We start from the raw sequence: 22,889 nt of genomic DNA on the forward strand, positions 1-22,889 counted from the left end.
AAAAAACTTAAAATATTTTTAAAATTTTCTATTCTGTCAATGGAATGTTAAAATAACCGTTTAAGAGTTCAATATCAGATTGATAAATATATATAAGATATATATAAATTACTTATGATTACAAGTCATATATTAAACATATAGATATATTATTTTTGATGTGCAAACGCAATGAATGTGCAAAGCTATACTATTGGAAAAATTTCTACCCTAGCGAGAGTCTGTTGTCTTACCGCGTTTATATCCTTTTGCAACTCCTCCGATTGTTTTTCGTGGACGACCTTTAGTTTCTCTTTTTCCCTATTCTGTATCATCTGAGCGACTTTGCGCTCCTCCATAAACTTTTTCGTGTTGTTCTGCTGTATCTCCCTGAGTTTGCGTTCCTTGTGCCCGCGTGTCTTCAAAGTCTTGTCATTCATTACTTCCCTCGCGCTCTCCACCGACTGTCTCGCCTGTCGTGCTGTTATTTCTTTCATCTCGCGATCGTGACGTGCGGTCTGCTGTTTCTGTTGCGCCAGCTGCGCGGTCTTGCACAATTTGCACAGCTGCGTCCGTCGCTCTTCTAAATGTCCATGGATCAGATCGCGTTCCTCCCGGCGCTGCCTGTCGGCGAGACGCGACCATTGGGTCGTCTGTTCAGAAACTGCACGGCGAACAATGGGGTCCCTCGAAAGTTCCGCTTTGCTAAAATTTTCATCACTTTTGTGTGTGTCTCTCTCTCTCTCTCTCTCTCTCTCTCTCTCTCTCTCTCTCTTATTTTATTTTATATTATTTTATAAAAATTTATTCTGCTATTATTTTAATCAACTATTTTCTTAATGTATATATTTAACTCTCAATTCTACGAACTTTAAATTGTATCAGTTCTATGTGCAAAAATAATTATATTTTAACCATTTTATTAATAATTTTCATTTTTTCGAAAAAAATCATATTTTAATTTTTTGTTTGATCCAAATTCAGTTTGCTATTATTATTTTAAATTTTTTCTACGCTATATTTTAAAATTGTAGAATTTTTTTTCTTCAAGTTTTCAATAATTCTGAAATATTTAATTTTAAATAGTAAATAAAAACTTTCAAATAAAATTTTTTTGTTGAAGGAAACCCATAAAAATTGCTTATCTTTTATAATTCTGTATAGAAGAAGAAATATATTTAATTAAGAGAAAGATATTTAATTTATTAATTAAGCAAATACTTTTATAAGAGTTGTTATCAAATATATAAAGAAAATTTAAAACAAATTTCAATTGTACAAAAATGACTAACTTTTTCCCCTTAAAAATCTTCTCTATTGCTACGCAATGTTGCTTCTGGACAGTGACTTTCTCCTTGTGATGCCTCTTCTTCAAAGACTCCAATTCTTTTTGTTGTTTTCGCAATACTTTTTGATAACCCTTTTCTTGTCTTAGAGTCTCGAGAGTGATTGAATCGAACTTCATTTCCTCTGTAAAAACAAAGTAAGTATAGATTCATCACTCATAGTTGGCAATTCTGTATTTTATCCGTATCTTATACCTCTTGGTTTCGCTGCCTCTTGGTGATGAGATAATACGTTATTTTTGTTATCCATGTTATTTTTACTGTCACTCTCTTCAATCCCCAGACCCCGCATTTTAGTTTGCGACATGCTTTCTGATTTTTTTAATGCTCGCGGCGCTGTCAAGGCGTTCATAAGTTCTAAAAAGATTATAAAAAGTTTTAAATATAATATTATATATAATTGATTAATATCATTAATACACACACACACACACACACACACACACACACACGCACACACGCACACACGCACACACATACACAATAGTTGCGTTCAGCAAATAAAGCAACTTTACAACTATTGTAAAATTCTTTAATATGATTAGTTCATACTTTTAAATCCAGTGAGGAACTAAGGGCAAGACCAATCATATTAAAGAATTTTATAACAGTTGCAAAGCTGCCTTTTCTGCTGAACGCAGCCAATATTTTATTTAGAATTTATTTTTTTATAATTGAGGGTTTTAAATAAAAGATAAACTTCATTAAATGATAGTATTAAGTAGAAAAAATGAGATATTTATATAAAATAATTCAATTTAACAAAATTAGCAGGAAATACATAATTTTGAACAAAATTATATATTTATATAATAATCTATTAAAATTATAATTATACAAATGCAAAAATAAATAGTAGCAGAGATTTATCATGCGACTAAAACATAGCCGATGTTGAACGTACCTTCAAAACCATCTGGCACATAGATTTTTATATCAATATTACAAAACAGCATAGGCAAAGACATAGGAAAGTTGGCCTCAGTTCGCAATGCAATGTGCCGATATCCAGCTTGCAAACCGTCCAAAGGAACGATTCTCTGTCCTAGCAGTTTGTTCGATTCATCGTATACTGCGAATCTCAAAGCGGCCAAATCTGGTAGGACGACTTTCCTGAAGAGGAAGGGCTCTTCATTGTAAACGGGGTTCAAACCGTTGGCAGGAACCACTCTTGTGCGAAATTCCTTGCGTATCGTATCGGTTGGTAGGCCATACATTTCAACTTCAACGTACGTCCCGACTTTTTTGTCGGATAAAAACTGACCAGCTATTACCTATTATAATAATAAATCAATAATAAATTTACATAGTAAAAGTGTTTTTTAATTTTTAATTCATTCTTTTATATTTTATCTTATTTTCCTATTATTTTATTTTCCTATATTAATATAAAGTGCTGTTAATAATTAAAATATATTTTGCATATATTCTCTCATTATTTTTTAAAATTACAATTACATGACTTATAGGTAAACTTTTATAAGTTTTTTTCATTTATTTGTAACTGTTATATATTTTTATTTTTTCTTATTATTTTAAAATTTTATTATTATTATTCAATCTGTTATCAAAAATAACAGTTCTTTTTCTTCATAATTATAAATTTAATAATATCATTATCGTAATAACTAAAATTAAATAATTTCATATAAAAGAATAGCATAATAACCTAATATATTATTGTTAAAAAAATAACGAATTGGTAAATCTTTATATACATGAAAAAGTTCCACGAAATGTATAAAAATATGAATGTGTTTAACTAATATATACATTTCACTAACATAATTAAATTTGCTAAGAATTATGAGAAAAATTGCATTTTTTAAAATATTTTTTTTAATTTTTTGCCATACATAAATTTCGTAATGTACATATAATATAATAAAAACAAGAATGATATAAAAATCATTCTTGCAAATTATTCGACTTTTTAAGTAGAACAGAAATATATATATTTCAAAAGTGACTTGGATTATCATTCAGGGAAAAGAAATGTACCTGAACGCTACACTGTGTAGCGATCACTCCATCCACAGGGCTTTCGGCCAAAGGATCGAAGCTCCTATCAGCGCGTCTCATGAAATCCGGCTTTAATAAATAACCCGAAGATCCGTTGTACTCAAACTTGCCTTGATTCAATTGCATGTTCATATCCGCGGTTTGAAAGTTCAGCGACACCATTTGGCAGCCAACGTTCCAGAAGACCTGTTTCGCGACGATCGATCATTGAAAGACTTTTCTTCGTGTTTCCCGTTGCGCAAATTGCGCTCTATAAGTTCGTGCTTTACCTGTGGTATATAGTTAGAAGAATCGGCTCGTGTACCTTTCGGATAAATCCGACTCATCTGTCGCTTGTTATAATTTACAAATTCAATGGCAGAGGTTTTCAAGTAGGTCGAGCCAGCCGTTTCCGGGAAGGAAGACATATGGTAATAAATGTTCTTTTCTGAAATAATACTTCGTTTCTATAACTGACACTCATTGAAGAATACTTATAATACTGCAGCATAACTGAAGATACTTATAATTCTGTAATACTTATAATTCTGCAGAACAATTATAATTCTAAATAAAATATAATTTTCTCTCAAAGATGCAAAAATTTCACTTACCTTCGGCCTCATCAAAACTGACAAATTTTATAGGTTGCGCATAGTTGACCATGGAGGACAACCACGGATGTACATTGGTAGTACTTCCGATATAATTCTGAGCCACTGCCAACTCTATGCTTTCTCCAAATCCCACCGAACCAGTACCAGATTGCTGTTGCTGAATGCCCACTGACGTTATGGATTCAGAATTATCTTCCTGTAGTCGAGGAGAAATATTTTACCAAAAGAAACTTTGTTCGCTTAATTCGGTTAAAGTGAAGGGGCACTATCATGCTCCATCTAAGGATCATAATGACTGTTACTTTTACCGGTGGCTGCTCCACAGCGACGGCAACTGTCGGCGGCTCACTGGCGTCTTCCTTGATCTCGTCCTCAATTACGAATTGACCTTGCATGAAGAGCTCCAATTCCTGCTTCTCGACTTCAGGCCTTAGGCGCTTGTTCTTAATGAGAATCTTGCGTTTCAGTACACTGGGTGGTGGCAGCGGTACTCCTGGCTCCAACTGTTAATAATGTTTTATCTATAAGTGCACATAAAGCTACAATACAAAAAAGCTACCAAAAATTTTGAGTAATTAATTAATTATAAATGCGAATAATACAAAGAAGAAATAAAAAAAAACAAGAGCACAAGAAATTTTATTCATATCTTTATTTATTGTTATCTGTTAGTATTCTAAAATTTATTGTAATTATATATCTTAGTAACAATTGAAAATCTTTATTGGAGCAAATCTATGTACTCAGAAACTGTCACTATGAAATTACATTTTACAATTACATTTTACAATATCTGTGATTAATCGACATGCATAAGAACTTACAGGGTATTCTTTTAGAGGTTCTTTCAACAACAGATCACCCAGAATTTCATCACAGTACTTGGCTAGTTTGTTTTGTTGCTTCTTGCTACAATGATTTTCGAAGCTGAGAATTACTGGATATTCCGATGTAACGAAGGCCGTGTCTCTGACTGCATATATAACGTCCTTGAATAGAATGTCGGTGCACATGGCTTTGCCGTGAGTGATTATCGGTTCTTCGTCTTCCCCTTTGCCGTCCCAACAATCCAATTCGACGCACCTTTAAATTTGAATTGAAACAAAAGAAAAACTAAAATTGATAATTTCTGTAGTTATCGATTATTCGCTATTTTATTACCAAATAATTTTTCGATTATTTACATATAGTAATATATAAAGTAATTTTCTCGTATCAATTAATAAAGTAACAAATTAATAAATTAAAATTATTTTAAATGTCACAAGGATCTAAATATAATATTTTAACAAGGATTTAAATATAACACTTTAATTCAAGATAAAAATAATAAGAAGAAACAAATATTTCTGAAATTAATTTATTTAAATAAATATATAGAATAGTTCAATATCTTAACATTCAGACCGTAGTGGCGCTTCATATTTTAAAGTAATGTTTCAAACAAATATTTATTAAATTAACTTTTAAAACTGTGTTGTAATTTATTGTAATAAATGAGTTAGATTGCTTTATTATTCTGAAATAAAGATAGATGTATGGGTATATCGATCTAATGCATAATATTATATATTCAATCAGATACGTTGATAATCTGGCACAATCGATATAGCTATAAATACACCGGATATTGAAAATCGCTACAGTAAATTCGGAATAATCATTACTTCCATATGTATGCAGTATTTGTTACCTGCATCCGGCTAGTAGAACTTGTCTATACATTTCGACGCTGCTCCTTCCACCAAATTGACGTCCGCTCAAGTATGTATTGTGGCTCGAATTGATGTAATAATGAGCAAGAGGTTGGTCCATATCCATATAAACGTCTAGTCTATCGAGGAAAACTGGCGCGTTCTCATCGGACATCAGGTACCTTATGAAGCCGTCCTTCGTCATCGTTCCTGAAAGCATGCAATTATGTATAAAAGAAAGTTAATTTGAAGCTACAAGTTAAGGCGGTTCATTAATTCTTCAGTCATGGCTAAACTAAGTCAATTCAATTTTGCCAATTCAATTTTGCAGGCTCATTAAAATTTACTCCATCTTTATGACAGCTTAATACCCTAATATAACTTGTACATGAAGATAGATAAATGGAATATTTACAAAGAAATCAATATCTCGGGCTTCAGAAACGCGAACGATCAAGTCTAATTTTAGATAGATTCGAGAGAACTGTTCGAGAGAAACATTTCAAGGATACGTGATTTGTTTATTAAACTCTTACTTTCATTACGAGCAACTTCATTCTGCTCGTAATCATTAATAATTTCCAGTGCGCGTTTCTCGTCATAGAATGGGTAGAGAATTTCGTTTAAAGTCGGATCCCTTTGCTTTTCATTAAGAAAGGTGATCAGTTGCTCCAGGTTAATTGTATCAGCCTTGCCTTGCGTTCTAAAATTTTTAAGATAAATTAGCAATATATTGCTTATCGTAAAACAATTGTCTGTTCGTATCGTGTTAAAATGAAAAACTATAAAATATTGCAGAAAATAAAATGTAATAAAATGTATGCATAAAAATGTATACATATGTATAAAATATAATTTCATATATATATTTTCGACTACTGTCGCATATAAATGATATAAAATAATTACATAAAATTTGTTTTAAAATTTTATTTTAATAATTTTGCTCATGACACCAAAATAAATTCAAACCATAAAGTATATTACAAAAAATATAATGTATTAAAATGTATGTTTAAAGATTCATGTATATAAAATATACACAACTTTCTCTAGATATTTTTTAATTTATTATCACGTATAAATAATATGTGATGATTAAAATTTGTAATTAATAATGATCGTTAAAAAATGTGTTAATTATTTTTATACAGGAAATAGTATTTAATATAGGTTTTAAATTTAAAATTTCTTTGAAAAAAATACTCACATTGATTGAAATAATTCTTCTATGTCGTTCCTCGGGCATATTTTGTGATAAAGCGCATAGAATGCATCGAAAGTGAAATCGTCAGGTTCTATCACGTCGTTCTAAACACAAACAAAAGTTTTTGTAATAATTCCGCGAGATATAAAAGTAAAATCGATTATTTATTTTAACAATCATTAAGATACCTTTCCGCTAGGTAGGCCTAATTCAGAGAGACACTGGTAAACGAGCTTTTCTGTTTTACCAGACGCGAAAGTTCTTGCGACTACTTTCACTGGAACTTTTCCATTGGGATCCACTAACATTTTGAGTCGCATCCAACTAAAATTGCACCAAATGCATTTTTTATTAGCAATTCTACTACTTTCTCATAAAATGAGACAATATGTGCGGTTTGATAAATCATGTATTTTTGTCAACTTTCAAGTTTTTGTCAAGTCTTTGATTATAAAATCTAATATAATCTCATTAAAAAAGAAGAGATTTTAAAAAAGAAAGAATAATTAAATAAAATATATAAATATAAAAAGAAAAACAAATTTTAAATTTTTAAATAAATTTAAAAAATTAAAAATTTATTTTATAATTTCTAATTAAATCAAATATGTTTATCAGCTTATTGAAAATTAAATATTCTTTTGCGTCAGAAAAGAATTAAAAAAAACACGAAGTTATATTACATACGTCCGTTGTGGAACACATTTATGGCTAATTATTTCACAAAAGTAAATAGTATGGTGTTTACAGACGCGTTAGTGTAAGTGTACATAAATGCATTGGCAAACTCACTGTTTCTTCAGACACGTAAGTGGGCAAACATTATTCGCTTTGACGTTGTGCGTAATCGATCGAACGCCGTCTAACCATACCTATGACGACATATATGAATAAAGTAATATCAGTTTATTCTTTTACTTTTAATGGAAGAATATATTAAGTCTGTTACAATAGAAACATAAATCTAAAAAGGCATTAAGGTAACTTTATCAGTTGTTATAATATAATATACTATTACATTTATAGGTAGATAAGGTATAATAACTGAAGAGGGAGAAATAATTTTGCTATCTCGACAAAACTGTTGCTAATTTTTAAATATTTGATATAAAAGCGATTTAAACAATAACTTTATTAAATGTCATTGATTCTCAATAGCATTAAAATATACAAAAAATACGTAAAATTAACGAGCTTCAAGTAAAGAGCAAGTAGATGTACTGCCCGATAATATAATATTTCAAGTCAAGAAAAGTGGCGTCCAACGATATCTTAATAATACCTTAATAATACCTTTAACGTCAATAAGACGTCATTAAAATGTTATCTTGTTACTTAGGAAACATACGATAATTAGTCATAATTCATTTCAATGTAATTGTCAAGTTGTGTAATCACAATTTAGCATGGCACATACAGTACGCGATAAGGAATCGATTGTAATACGATATACAGAACCGTGTATGGCACATTCACGCTATTTTCTCTCTACCACGGCAGAAACTAACAATTCTCTTGAAAACGACACGGAAACACGTAATAAAGAGAAGTAAAAGAGCAGTACAAAGCAAATCGATCGAGAAATTTAGCATAATCGCGATTACACGTTTATGTCGCATCGCGTGTTACGTTTCCTAGAAGCTATTACGTAAAAATATTATAATAATAAGATATTACAGATATCTATTGTCGTTAATGTAATGATACTTATTGATGTAATGACACTTTACTATTTATATCCGTAATAAACTATGAGAAAACAACAATTTTATAAAACGATAGCGATCCTGGACGCTATATCGGTATTGTATCACTCCGCTAATAATAGTTCACTTGACCGATAAATCGAATGACATGTTGATGCCGTGCTTCTGCCGTTATCACGATTAGTTTACGGCACGTTTATTACCTTGGCTGTGGCAGGATCCGGACATACGACGTGCTGATAGTTGATATTGGTGTAATCTGCACCAGAACAGATGGTCAGACTTTTCTCTTCCAACTGTTCGCCATGTTTGCTAAGTAGCTTGTCAAATAACTTGGGGTCCTGCTTAAAATGCGTCGGTTTTATTAGATATCAAATGTTATCACATATTTCCTTTTTTCCTTTCCTATCTTTTTTTTTTTAATAATAAATTAAACTAGACTGCTAAATAAATTAATCAATTGAGAAACACCAAACTATTGAGGCTAAATCTTAATACCTCTATGTAAATTTTTAAATATATTTTTCAGTTTAACTTTAATTCTTTTTTATCAATTTAATCGGTAAGTTCTTTTCCGATAAATCCGAGTGACTATTGTAACTTTAACAAATCTGACTTATCATCATATTTTGAAACGGTAGAACAATTGTTTTACCTTAGGAACGCCTCCGGCTCTAATGTCACTCACTTGACACAACTCTATAACATCGCCGTCCTGCAAGGATAAAAATAACCGTGTATATTCAGGACTTGTGAGAATGTCCAAGGTACTTCACTTCTTTATCGAGAAGACGAAAGGGCGCGAAGAAAGGGCAAACAAAAATCCTCACCTTTCCCTCGCTCTGCCAATAGATAAAGAAACCGTACTCGTCAACTTTAAACAGACAATTTAGCTCGATTTCAGTGTTATCCTTCTCCTCCGTCCAACGATCGAAGACGCAGCCGGTGCGGAGTGCTTCCGGCACCTCGATCTGCCAGTTGAACTCGAATCTCTTCGTCATCTCCGCGTCGTTCTACCGATTTCCGGCAAAGTCAGCCTAGATACGGCGTCTTCCGGTTCTGTCAACAAGGATCAGCGTCATGTCGTTAAAAGCATCTCCATCGGGCATCTTTCCTGCACCGGTTACCGTCAAATGTGTTGAATTGAGTATCTGCTTTACGTCCGAGACTTTAAAGTTCGACATTTATACCTCGCATTCTTCGTACTAGTCCGTAAATTGTTGTAATGAATTAGAATTGAACACTGCACAGTATATCCGAGTGAGTTTGTGTGCAATGAGCGTAAATCTCGGAGAGTTTATATTTTGCACGTATATTTAACAAAGTTAACGTTTATTCAGCGGACAGTTTACATCGCGGAGATACGAAAATATGGCGTATAACAGGTAATTAAACTTTAAGAAATTATCATCATTAATTACATAAGATAAACTGATTGGCGAAACACGTAGTAGTGCTGACATTCAAGTGAACTTCATTCTGATATGCAATTTACTTGTTTAAAAGCTCGTTTAATAAGATATTTACTTAGTTAATTGTTAACTCCGACTTGTATGGTTCCCGATAAGTAACAAATGAACGCAATACCTCAATAGAGCCTTCTGAACCTTAATCGGACATTAACCCCTTTGTAAAATAAAGCGTCAAGTTTCTTGACCTTTAACCTATCGATTTACTATACGTAAGCAAACTCCAATATTAAAATTAGTTTTTTAGGAAGGATTCCGTGCAAAAAAGAAATTCAAATAATACGCGATATTGTTAATATTTTGATTACATTTATTATGTTTAACGCTTTATCACTATATTACAATAAGAAAGATATTTTAAAAAATTACAACGTCCATAATTACAATGTTCGTAATTACAATGTTTGTCTTGCTTTAAAATTTAATAGGTATGTAGGAAAAAATTGTTATTAAGAGACAAAGGAATGAATTAGTATTACTGTTTCTGTTATCTCATAATAATACTCGTTACTATTAATGTGCCCAATTATCTTTATTTTATTATTTTTTTTATTTTGTTTGTACTTTATACAGAAAAATGAGAATATATTACGTATTTTAACATTTAAAGTCAAATAGATTATTAAGAATATTTCTTCCTCAAACAAGGTTGCACACAGCTTTAAACATACTTCGTAATCTTTCTTTTTCTATACTTAGAAGATAAAAATAAAAACTTTCACTATATAATGGCATTGGATAATTATTTATCATATATCTTATCACAAAGTATGCATCAAAACTTTTATCTATAAATTTTGAACATATCTCTTCCTTTCTTTATATATTATAGATACAACTTTTTAGTTATTCTTATTTAGCATTTCTTTTCGAAGACACATAAAAAGATTAAAAGAAGCATGTTCTTTTTCTTGTTTTTTTTTTTTCAGAATATTTATTATTCTTATTTTTGAGTCCTGACACAGTTAATTTTACGCACAGAAGTTAAAGGATTGGAATTAGAATAGAATACGTTATAATATGTAAATAGCTTCAGAACTGTGTGCATAGAAAATTGAAAAACTGACATTGAGAAAAGACGTCATCGCAGACTTGGTTATACAGAAGCTATAGTACGAAGGAAATGGCCAAGTTCTTTTTTTTTACACAACGTCATGGAACACTTTCTGATGATATAAATAAATATCTTTTGTGTATCATGTGCAGTATACTACAGTTACGCTATATAAGTTTTGAAGAATATATTACATGAATATCGTTATTTAAAAGTTTGGCAATATAAATAAATTTTTCTTTTATCTGACGTTACAGTATATGCAATAATTGGAATATATTATGTAATGAATTATGTGATTTAAGAGTTAAATATTAAATTTGTACTACAGGACGTTTCCCACTTGAAACTTTTGGATTTTGGATAATCGATAGTTCATCACGCTACAGAGAACCTTTTAGCATCGTTGCACCGATTAACCTTTATAACAAACTTGCACTATGTAGGACGAAGCGCACTTAAATGCTGTCGAGTGAAAATATCAAAAAGTTCTATTATATATTATATTACAACAGTATCGTAAAACCGTGAGAGGTACTCACAATGTTAAGAACGTCTCTTCCGAGTTGACTTGCTCATTTTAACTCGCTGTTGCACCTGCAACATAATATTTAGTAGATCTTAATGTAAATTTTAATAATTAAAAGTTAGTCTTTCCAGAATATTCTCAGTGAAATATGTTTGTTTAAAAAATAGGTACTGCAGAGATCAATACGCCAGAATTATTTCGCAACAAAGAGATACATTTTCTTTATACTTAAATCTTCCTTTTATATATATATATATATCTTGAAAAATATCCAATTAAAAATTTCTAACCCCATTTATTTTTTGCGTAGTAAATCCTTCACACCCTCATTCTATTAAGTTAACATATTAATTATATCTGTGGGCAAACACGTGCTTTTCTGAAATAGGTTTCACTCTTCGATTAAGTATCTCAATCGATACCTCTGTATAATTACGATAGGCTTACGTAATAGAAATTATGTATGTTTAACACTTAAGTGAAGCGTATAAAATCTAGATAATAATCTTTTTGTGCCATTAAGCCTATTCTCTCAATAGCGTATCTCAATTGTAATACTCTAAATAGTATTTTCTCATTGTTCGCAATTTAAAAAAAGATAATATTAAAAGAAGGGTATTTAAATCAGATATTTAACTTATCAGGATAAATCAATTACGCAATAGTTTTGTTCTCAGAAATTTTCTTGCATTTTTTAAATAATGAAAGTAAAATATAAATAAACACGGAAATATATATGTGCTGACTGGAGTTAAAAAATTCTTTCAAGTCATGTGACTGAAAAAAATGTGACAAAAAAAGGTTTGGAAAATAATTGTAATTTAAAATTCTTAAAAATATAATCGGTAAATATTTTGTTATAATTATTTTAAATATTTTTTGAAAATATTTAATTATATAATTATAATAAAATGTTTATCGATGAGACTACTTTGTCGATGAAATTGTTTTCTTCTATTATCTAGATTAAAAATACATCAAAGTAATTGCGAAGGATAGAAAACAACAACTTGACGTATCACACTTTCAAGATTTTTATTAATAGATGACGTGGCATTTCATTGTCTTTACGTAAAAGGCCACTCTAGTACATTTCTCGATATCTTTAGTGATTTACACGAAAGTTATCTTTGAAAATTGATAAATTGTAGAATTATTTTTAATGCCAGAATTATTACAAATAAGAAAGAACATATTAATCATTTAAACATTTTTTAATGATGGAAAATATGTGATTAATAAAACATGCAAGTTTGTAGATTTCAAAGTTATATAACAATTATGGTAATGTGTTATATTATTTCACAAAATTTAACATATTTTAAACATTATTAATTTTTTCTCCTTTTATATAAATATTTAATATAATTTATTATACATTTTACTGTTTAATTTAAAATTTAATTTTTATATGATAAAATATAGTGTAATACTATATTTTATTGTGGATGTTGGTATCATATGTATCATATGTATATCGTCAACGGATATCCCACGCTCTATCGCGACTTATCTTAATTGGTGCATCAGGAAATGAAAGCTGCTGGGCGCCATATTCCATACCTCTACGTACCGTATACCAACACGAGAGGGACTCACGATTAAATACACATTTTTTATCGCGATTGTAAAAATATTTGCAGCAAACCAATTCTTGTTCGCGCGCAAAAAATAACTGACCTCTCGAAAACGTTATTGTAACTCAAGAGTTTCATGTTTACAATATTATTAACTTGTCGTAGAAATTAAACTTACAAAAACCTACACTTTATAATAAGATAAATTTACGTTTAGAAATTTGTTTATTTATATTTATTATTGTCGTATTTTATACAAATATTAACAAATTTTATAGAAATAACAACCATCTTTATTGAATTTTGATATATATCTCTTTTGCACAAACTATTTTAAATCATATCATATACTCGTACTTAAATGCAAATATATTTATATTTAAAAAAATTTTAATAATGACACATATTTCTGTAGCAATAAATTATCACTATCTTTCCGGAATTCAGAAGTAAAGCATGCTCGCATTTTGATCTATTATTAGATATTGATCTATAATTTTCGATCCTTAAATCTAAAGATGAATCCTTGAGAATTTTAGCATTCGTAATGCGACAATGTTAAGATTGAAGTAAGATTGTTAAGACTTTTGAATTTTGAGCAAAGTTTAAAATTGAAAGTGATTTAAGTATAAAAATATGTGTGGAGGAAGAAATGTTAGCTTAGTACATTGGCAATAATGTAGATATATAGCAACGGATCATAAAATCATGAGAGAGAGAGAGAGAGAGAGAGAGAGAGAGAGAGAAGGAGGGAGAGAGAGTGAGTAAACATTATATTAATAAATGAGATATTTGCATATGAAAAAGTTTGTAACGATGACTCGTATACTTCATGGCCAAGGTCAACCAACGCAGAAATTATGTAACTTCACATTTTGCAAGATATATTTTTTTTATATTATGCGATACTGCTGTTATTAAAAGGATAATTAAATAAACTTGAAAGATAATACTTATTAAAAATTGAAAAACTTTTCAAATAAACAAAATAATAATAATGTTTCTGTAAAAATGATAATTAATAAATTATAATAATTAACCTTATCATAAAAAAAACAATACAGTTGTCTCTGTTTAATATATAAATCAGTTTTGACAAGTTACACACATGTATGTATAAAGGAAAACATTCATACAATTCTCTCAACCACCTTGACCTATAATTTGATGGAGAGAGAGAGAGGGAGGGGGAGAAGAGAGAGAGAGAAAGAACGAGAGAGAGAGAGAGAGAGAGAGAGAGAGAGAGAGAGATATGGGAGTATAGAACAAGTTTTCAGAACGAATAAACGCAGATTCCAAAGGAAATTTTCAATCTCGTCAAAACTTGCCATTTACGACATCGGTAGCCACAACTTCCGAGAAATAGCCACATCCTCCCGGATGTTTTCTACTTGCAGCAATGCAGTTTATCATTGCCGTTAGCAATCATAGCATTGCCGTTTTCACAGAAAGGAATTTGAATTACTATCAATTTCCTTCGAACGATCAGCTGACACCGCAGTTTCGCGTGTAATGCGTCCATCATGGGCAAAATAATGATTTTCATGAAACATTGCAAAATTTTGCAATGCAAGTAGAAGTGATGCGATGCTCATCCGCATTTTGTATTCGATATATACACAGAATGATTTTGTTATAGTATCTCAAAATTTAGTTAGGTATACATGGAAATAATTTTGTTGAACTATTAAAATAATTATTATGTAAGACACTTAAACATAATAAACAATATAAATAAATGAATAAATCTACATTTAGCTAAAGCAGGTGCCAAATAAATATTTTTGTGAAAATTTTTACAATTTCCAACTAAACTGGAAACTTACATAAACATATTATTAGCCACCAAGATCTATCTTGACCACAAATTAAAGGGCCGTTTTTTAAATTGTAATTTTATTTTTGTACAAAATTTTATCATTTCCAATTCAAGTAACTATATAAATTTTTATAATTTCCAGTTGAACTAAAAATTGTAAAAATTCATATAAAAATATTAGGTATCGAGACCTACATTGACCGCAAATATTTATTCAGTTGTGTTGAACATTTCTCGGTCCAGTCTCATTTAATAATGAGCAATATTCTTTGATATTCTCACAATCAACTTGAGCGTTATATCCTATATAATTATTTTAATGGTTTAACAAAATTTGTTTTCAGGTATGTTTCTAGGTAAATTTTTAGATATTTTATCAAAAGTTTTTCTTTTTGTGCATGAAACGCACGATGAGCATTGAATGCGAGAGTAAATGACTACGATATAATGCGAGTATTTGTAATCGGCCGATACACCGATATATATCTCATAGATACATGCAAGTATACAACGCGTGTCTATATAAATGGCGTGTTTACGGAGCGTATAAACGTTACGAAAATACATATAACGTATGACTCGCGCCGCTGTGTCTCTTCTCTTCGGCAAATTACGAAAACGTTCTTAGAGCCTGGTAACCTACGTATTCCCATGAGCCGACCACATTAACGGTGTTATAATTTATGACTACTGTGATCCCCATCGTATCGTATTGCGATTTATTAATGTGGCATTAAGAGCATCAAGATGGCGGGTGAAAGTAAAACTGAAGATAAGAAATCGGTTTGTAAGATAATCTGTATTGTTCTGCTTAATCATTGATGACCATTGATGTTAGTAATAATTGCTTTAGAATACATCATTGCCTAAGATTTAAAAATGACACGATATAAAAATCTGCAAAAATCTGGAAAAAATAGTAAATTATTATGAATTATTATGAATTATCAATTATTATTAATTATAGAATTAAACAGATAAATTAAATTTTAAATAATATAGTATTCTTATTTGGCTAAAAACTTTGAATTTAATTTTAAAAGATATCTTTAAACTTACACGTATATAATTTAAAGAAGCATATTTTATAAATAGTTCATCTTTGAATCAAGGTAATTTATTTAGCACTGCGATAGAGAAATTATGTAGCATAATCTCGTAAGAAATTTATGTTGGATCATAATCTCAAAGGCAAAATGGAAATATTAACTTCTCTTACATTTAATCTCTTCCCATCTTTACATTTATCTAATTTACCTTCTTATAAGATTATATCATCGTGCATGTCTGTTGATCTTTGTTTATCAAATATGATTTTGTCGAGTGCGTCCCACATATTTTATCTAGAACATTGAAGTATACTCTATATATGTTATTGCACATTCGTAATTTTCGTTGCATCGAGCATTCGTTGCATAAGCACAAAAAATTTTCAACAAAATATAACGCTTTATTACCCATAATTACATAATATTTAACACAAAAGCTTTGACTTTCAGAAATTTGATGAAATTATGAACATGCAAATTTGCAAAAATTTTAATGGCCTTCTCTCGCGCATGCATAAGTAATTTATTTCTGCATTATTGTTATTTATTGTATTTTAGTCTTTTCCATGTACCTAAATAAACCTGTTCATTATACGCAATGTAAATATATTTTTGTGTAGGTAAATCTTTTTATCATATATATAATATAAATAATTTCTATTACTACAATTATTATTCGTTATAAAATTATCGTACATATAACAGTATTATTCTGTAATTAGTTCAATTTTCTGTAGCATGACAAAGTTATTTATGCAACTATATATAATAATTAATAATAAATAATTTTATAGTCCCACATTTTTAGTGATTACGCGAAGTTGTCTAATCGCCTGTTAAAATAAAAATTAATTTAATTGGTGTAAGTTTAATTAAATTTAAGTAATATAAAAACTAGTAAATTAAGATGCTTCCCTTTAAAATTATCAACGAAGCACAGAAAGTATTACAGTGAAACCATCTAACTAAAAATTTATATAATATAATCCGTAAAAGAATCGTAAAAGTTTAAGAGTATTAAACAACGTCTGCTGCAGAAAATCAATTGCTAAAAGACCATGATTCAATTACCTAGTGCGGATCAATAATTATATAATTTCCGGATCTTTCGAGGCTGAATTACACCGTCGCGACATTGACCGCTCAATCACTTAATGGCCACTTTAGAAAGAATGGAAACAAATGAGGCTTATGACCTGACTGCCTCTGTTTTTTAGTAGACATATTTGTATTACGTAACTTATGTTGCATACCTGCTAAGCTTCATACATATCTCATCAGAGACTTATACTATTAATTATTAAATTTAAAATAGTATTAATATTTAATTTAATTTAATTAAAAAAAAAAGAACGTTAGTACGTAAGTTTTAGAGCCAGATTAGATATACTTGTTGGTGTTTGTTCAAAAGAAAGAGAGAAAAAGAACAATCAAATTTAATAGATCTCAAAATTGGTATCTTAAAGTTAATATAATAAATAATTGTAAAAAAAGCATTTAAAAAAGAAAGAAATAATGTATAATATTTTTTAGTTTGTAAAAAATCTATAAAACTTATAAAAAATTTAAAAAATTTAAAAAATTATAAAAAGAGGAAAAGAAATAAAGCATAATTACGGAAAAAGTAACACTTTACAATTATTAAAAGAGTTATAGACAAAGTTAACATTTGCAGCGCTAAAAACAAATTGTATTAACATAATTATTATTTAATAACTAATGTTATTTAGAAAGAAAAAGAGAGAAAAAAGTATATTTTTAAATTTTTTTTTATTAGTTTCCTATTAATTATTATAGTTCTAAATTATTCGCTTCTTATGCAAACAATGTCACAATGGCTTTGTTATTATTAACTGTTATACGTTATGTTACGTCCTTCATCATTATCGACTATACAACGATAACCATGTGTACAACAGATAGTTCGCGTTATGCAATAAAAAATACGTTATGTAATATGTTTGTGATCGTAATTTATTCACTTCTCGTGTTTGCATTTTGTGTGGTTAACGCGAAAGAAACCGATGACTCGCTATCCATATTATCATTAAAATTTACGAGCGAATTTATTATCATTAATATTTCTCTCACGATACAGAATTTGCTGGAAGATTACAAACATTTCAAGATACAGATCCGTGTTTCCAAAAAGATTTTGCACTTTGCAATAGTCGTAGTATTTACGTGCAGATATCTTGTATTATTATGCGAACCAACAACCATTTTATCCGACAAAGATAAAACTTGCATCACGTAATAAAGTTTCTCGTGAGATCACCATCCAATTGAACAATTGCGCAATTAAAGTTTCCTCTAAGCTATATTATTGAGTTTTTGTAGCAATATTTTCCAGAGAAACATCGCGCCGCGTTTTCGTTGCTATGCACAAAGGGAACAAAAGATAACAACTTCCGAGAGTAAAGATAGCAGAAAAATGCTCTGATATGACTATTTAAATTATGAAGCTTCAGAAAGAAACGTTTCGTGTATCTTCAACATTACGTATAAGGAATGAGAAAAAGATAATGATAATTTTTTAGAGTAACGATAGCAGGAGAATGTTTTGATGTTATTATACAAATTATTAAGCTCCAGAAAAGAAATGTTTCTTATATCTTTAACATTATCGAGTAAGAAATGAGAAATACATTAAAGATAAAAAAAAAATATAGCATTCTGCGCACTAAGAAAAATGTTTTGATTAAACCAACAGAAATACTGAATAGGAATGACATTTTGGCGCAATTAAACAGAATTTCTCGTTATAACTAGAAATTCTGTTTGTTCTCATGAAAATATTATTGGCTGCATTCAGTTGAAAAAGCAGTCTTGCAAGTGTTGTAAAATTCTTTAATACGATTGGTTTATACATCCAGGCACAGCAAGTTGATATTATTTGTCGTCATTTGGACATAAAAATGACATTAAAGACATTATTTTGACATTAAAACGTCAGCTTGCTATATGGACAGTTAGATCTAATATTTCAATGAAAAACTAAGGACAAACCAATCATATTAAAGAAGTTAGTACAATTGCAAGAGCTGTTTTTTCTGTAGCCATCTTTGTCGGTTTAATCAGAACATTCTTTCAGCGTGATTAATATCTGCTAACTACGTTGTTCAAAAATTAATATTTGTTATTAAAAAAAAACTGAGGGTCTCGCTGGAACTCACAGACACTCCATTTTCAATTAAAAACGTGTCTGCGAGATTGGCGCCTATTTGAGACATGCACTAAAGCAGCATACACTATAGCACTATTCAATTTCCTCGCAATCGCGCCAAGATAACGAAGAGCTCAGGTGCGCATGGTATTCACGACACGTCTTGACTCGGCGAATACGGTTGGCTGATGACGGATGAGAAATCCGAGGGATCAGGTGTCGGACCGACGGTCGACCCGGCCTGACCTCGCGAGGGAATGTCGTAACATTCGCGCACGACGGCGGCGCCTCCGAGTTCCCTTGACCTCGAAAATCCCTCGGGAAGCCCGCAGTCAGGGTCGCGTCCCAATATCCATCACGGCCTCCATCTCGCGCACCTATCTCGCGCCTTATTCGTGGCTTATCTCCTCTCAGTGATATCACACTGCTGTTAATTAGCAAGTCGATCGTTTCCTAGCGCAAGTGTGTACGTGCGGCCGGATGGCGCGCAACGCGTGTACATTGCGCGCGTGATAGCACGCATGCACGATACCACGAGTGGCGGTCGTCGGAGTAGCGAGAGAAGGTGGACAAGTATAATGAGAGAAAGAGAAAGACAGAGAGGCAGAACGAGAACGAGAGAGCGAGCGAGTACCGCGTGGCGTGCGATTGTACGAACGTACAGTGCGTTTAGTTAATGGTTGTCGATTGACCCATTCTTTTATTAAACAATATGTCTCCCGTAAGGGGAAATTCCTTTAGGATATATTCTGTGTTAATTTGGCTTATTTTTTTTAGAGAATGATAGCCACTTAACTAAATTGAAAAGCTAAGCTTCAAACATGTCAATCTATAAAAGTCAGTAGTTCACAGCTGACAAGTTTTCTTTTATAAATTTCGTTATTACGGTCTTGAATTTCTAAATTAAATATTTTTAACATCTTTTTCCTTACATTATAATTTTACCGACACTGTGTCTGTATTTGCGTACAATGATTGAGCTATTTGCAGATTATGATTAATCCGAAACTTTTTAGTTTAGATAAGTAACTGCCAATATCCAGAACAAAAATAAATCGAACTAACACAGTTCAGAATGTACTAATAATTGATAGTATCATAAGTAGAACGCATATTATTTCATTATGACTTGAGAAAGTAGCAATTGCGGTTATCCTCGTTTTACTAAAGGTCTAAGTAATTAGTGGTTTATATTGCGCAAATAGGAAGCGATAATGCATTTGGTACATTGCCGTCCGGCTCAATCTTGATGGTACGCCCTTTATATGCAAATTAATTACGCGCAGAGCACCAAAGCAATTCAAAGTGCTCACTGATATGACGGACGGAAATATTATTCATACTCTTAATGAGTATATATTTAATGTTAAAAGTAAATACTTTGATAATTTATCATATTAAGTAAAATAATTGAGAAAACAAATAATTGTGTTTAGCAACGTTTAAACTGAAGTCGATAAAATTTTATAAATGAGATTGCAGGCAGATTCTCTTATAAAAATTCAATTTAATACTGGCTAATTTAATAATGAAAATTACTTAATTTGAGTACTAAAAGTACTAAACACTGGTAATTGTATTACTTAAACAATAATAACTTATTTTAAATATTAAAGTACTAAACGATAATGTTTTTATTATTTAAACTAAGTAATTAATCACAACCTTTCCCAGTGTTAAATTTCTACGACGGTGTACGTGAAGAAAATGCGCAGTACAGGATTGAGGATGGCAAACAAATGTCATTCGCGAAAGAAAGTACGGATGTACTTCGGGCATGAAAAGGAAAATGCAGAAACAAAGTATTAACCGGTGCTCCGTGTATGCGCGTGCAAGAGCGTGGGCACGCGTGACATATCTCATGACCGCGCACTGAAGCGTACGTCGGCGACGTTCAGCTATACACGCGTGTACATTGTCACGTACGTTTGTCTATAAAATTGGCAATGCAAATTCCTCGATCTTACCGCTGGGTCGGTTTCCCTGCCCGCGCGTGATTATCCGTCGAACGACGAAAGTGACAGCGATGACGGGGGCGATCTCATCCTCCGGCAGAACTCCGCGCGCACATCAGCTCCGCGGCGGGCACCCGCGAACGGTGAAAAAATTTTTGAAGTGGAAACGGAAGATAAAGGGCTAGACGCGGAACGTCTTGTACACGTGAAATTACGCTCCGGCGCCGGACGTCCTCCGGGCGCGATGGAAGAAACTGACGCTGCCGTTTCTGTTAACGGGCACACCAGCCGTCTGGCTCGATACCGTCTTTTTCCCCTGCGCGCATGTGCCGCTCGTGACCGTCATTCAGTTTCCACTACATTTTGTCGGTAAGAACGAGATCTGTTGATTCCGAAGCTATTGCATCACGAGCGTGGAATGTAATCCACGTCGGAAGTAGTGCTCGGAATATTCCGGCGATCGAATGAGCTTGAACGCTTCGAACTTCCTACTCAACTTAAAGATTTTCGATTCGTAATCCATAACAGGATCACACATTTTTTTGTAGCACTAAAGGAACATATAGGTCTTTGAGATCTACTAAATTTTTTTGTTATTTATTTTCTTTAATCATTTTTCAAGTTTAATTATTATTTTTAATCTATGGTATAAGATTATTTAAAAAATACAAGTAAAATATTATTAATAGACTTACTGCTTTTAAATTTTGTTAGACATATATAACAAGCGTTTTGAAATTTCGGAAAGCACTAGCTTTTAAATTATTTCCAAGATCACCAACGTTTATGTATGTTACCAGTTACGAATTAAATATACATTCATGAAGAATACAAAATTTGTATTTTTGAAAGTTCAAGCTTAAGATAAAATTAAAAAATAAAAAATATAAAAATGGAAAAACTTGAATGAAATGAAAATTTGATTGTTTGTATCTGAAGAAGATATCTATTCTTTCCATGTCTTAAATCTTTCTTAAATTTTCAACTGTTTAAAGTATGTATCTGGAAAAATCTTCATTACATCTTCTACATTAGCTTCATTACATAAACTTTATCTGAATATTTTTTCTTTTTGGACTATTCAAACTCAAATCTAAATCTAAGTTCAAACAATCAAATTTTTAGTTTCATTTTTCTATCAAACAGAAAATTATTTTACGTGCATATAATATACTAAGAAAAATTCAAAGTATTCAGAAGTTAGTTAAATCAGTATTCGCAAATGTTATTTACGAATACTGACTTAACTAACTTTATGTCTTTTTCGACATGTATAATAATTATAAAAAACTTTGACTGTAATGACGAAATATATATTTCTATGAAATATATCTTATTTTTTTATTCATTATAAAAAATAAAGTAGATAATTTATTTGCTAAAAATAAAATTGTTTTTTACGTTTATATTAAAATAAACGTTAAATATGAATAACGATTAAATTTGACACTATATATAATTTCAAATTTAACCATGTTTTGTTTTAAGATAAAATAACGATATATTGAGTAAAATTTGATTGAATTTGATACTACAGATTTAAATATTTATTTCAGTAAAATATATAATCATTATTACATTCTACACATAAATTTTTAAGTATCTCTTTTTCAACTTATGCATGCCAAGTAGCTATTAATATTTTCTTTTGATTGTATTCTGAAACGAAATTTTGATAAGTTCTGCAGCTTATCAAAAGAGATAAGCACATTTGTCGATAA

The 22,889-nt window shown here is 30.7% G+C and overlaps 1 protein-coding gene across 5 annotated transcripts in view; it reads right to left on the reverse strand.

Annotated features, from left to right (window-relative positions):
• The window catches only part of LOC108749190 (1-phosphatidylinositol 4,5-bisphosphate phosphodiesterase-like), a 23,407-nt gene extending 1,967 nt beyond the window's left edge, over window positions 1-21,440 (reverse strand). The window contains exons 1-19 of one of the 5 annotated variants that reach the window (XM_018487741.1): window positions 21,181-21,440; window positions 11,616-11,670; window positions 9,381-9,609; window positions 9,206-9,265; window positions 8,754-8,891; window positions 7,637-7,716; window positions 7,033-7,168; window positions 6,848-6,948; window positions 6,174-6,340; window positions 5,637-5,847; window positions 4,768-5,026; window positions 4,252-4,446; window positions 3,941-4,139; window positions 3,617-3,774; window positions 3,327-3,533; window positions 2,230-2,599; window positions 1,521-1,682; window positions 1,272-1,449; window positions 234-684 (exon numbers count right to left, since the gene is read on the reverse strand). In XM_018487741.1, the coding sequence (XP_018343243.1) occupies window positions 234-684; window positions 1,272-1,449; window positions 1,521-1,682; window positions 2,230-2,599; window positions 3,327-3,533; window positions 3,617-3,774; window positions 3,941-4,139; window positions 4,252-4,446; window positions 4,768-5,026; window positions 5,637-5,847; window positions 6,174-6,340; window positions 6,848-6,948; window positions 7,033-7,168; window positions 7,637-7,716; window positions 8,754-8,891; window positions 9,206-9,265; window positions 9,381-9,551 (3,243 nt within the window). In that variant the 5' untranslated portion in view covers window positions 9,552-9,609; window positions 11,616-11,670; window positions 21,181-21,440. Of the gene's footprint in view, window positions 1-233; window positions 685-1,271; window positions 1,450-1,520; window positions 1,683-2,229; window positions 2,600-3,326; window positions 3,534-3,616; window positions 3,775-3,940; window positions 4,140-4,245; window positions 4,447-4,767; window positions 5,027-5,636; window positions 5,848-6,173; window positions 6,341-6,847; window positions 6,949-7,032; window positions 7,169-7,636; window positions 7,717-8,753; window positions 8,895-9,205; window positions 9,266-9,380; window positions 9,610-11,615; window positions 11,671-21,180 lie in introns of all 5 variants that reach the window. The other 4 variants (XM_018487739.1, XM_018487740.1, XM_018487737.1 and 1 more) reach the window with 4 other exon arrangements.
• Window positions 21,441-22,889: the final 1,449 nt, after the last annotated feature.

This window comes from Trachymyrmex septentrionalis, unplaced genomic scaffold, assembly GCF_001594115.1.
Source record: "Trachymyrmex septentrionalis isolate Tsep2-gDNA-1 unplaced genomic scaffold, Tsep1.0 scaffold27, whole genome shotgun sequence".
Lineage (NCBI taxonomy): Eukaryota > Metazoa > Arthropoda > Insecta > Hymenoptera > Formicidae > Trachymyrmex > Trachymyrmex septentrionalis.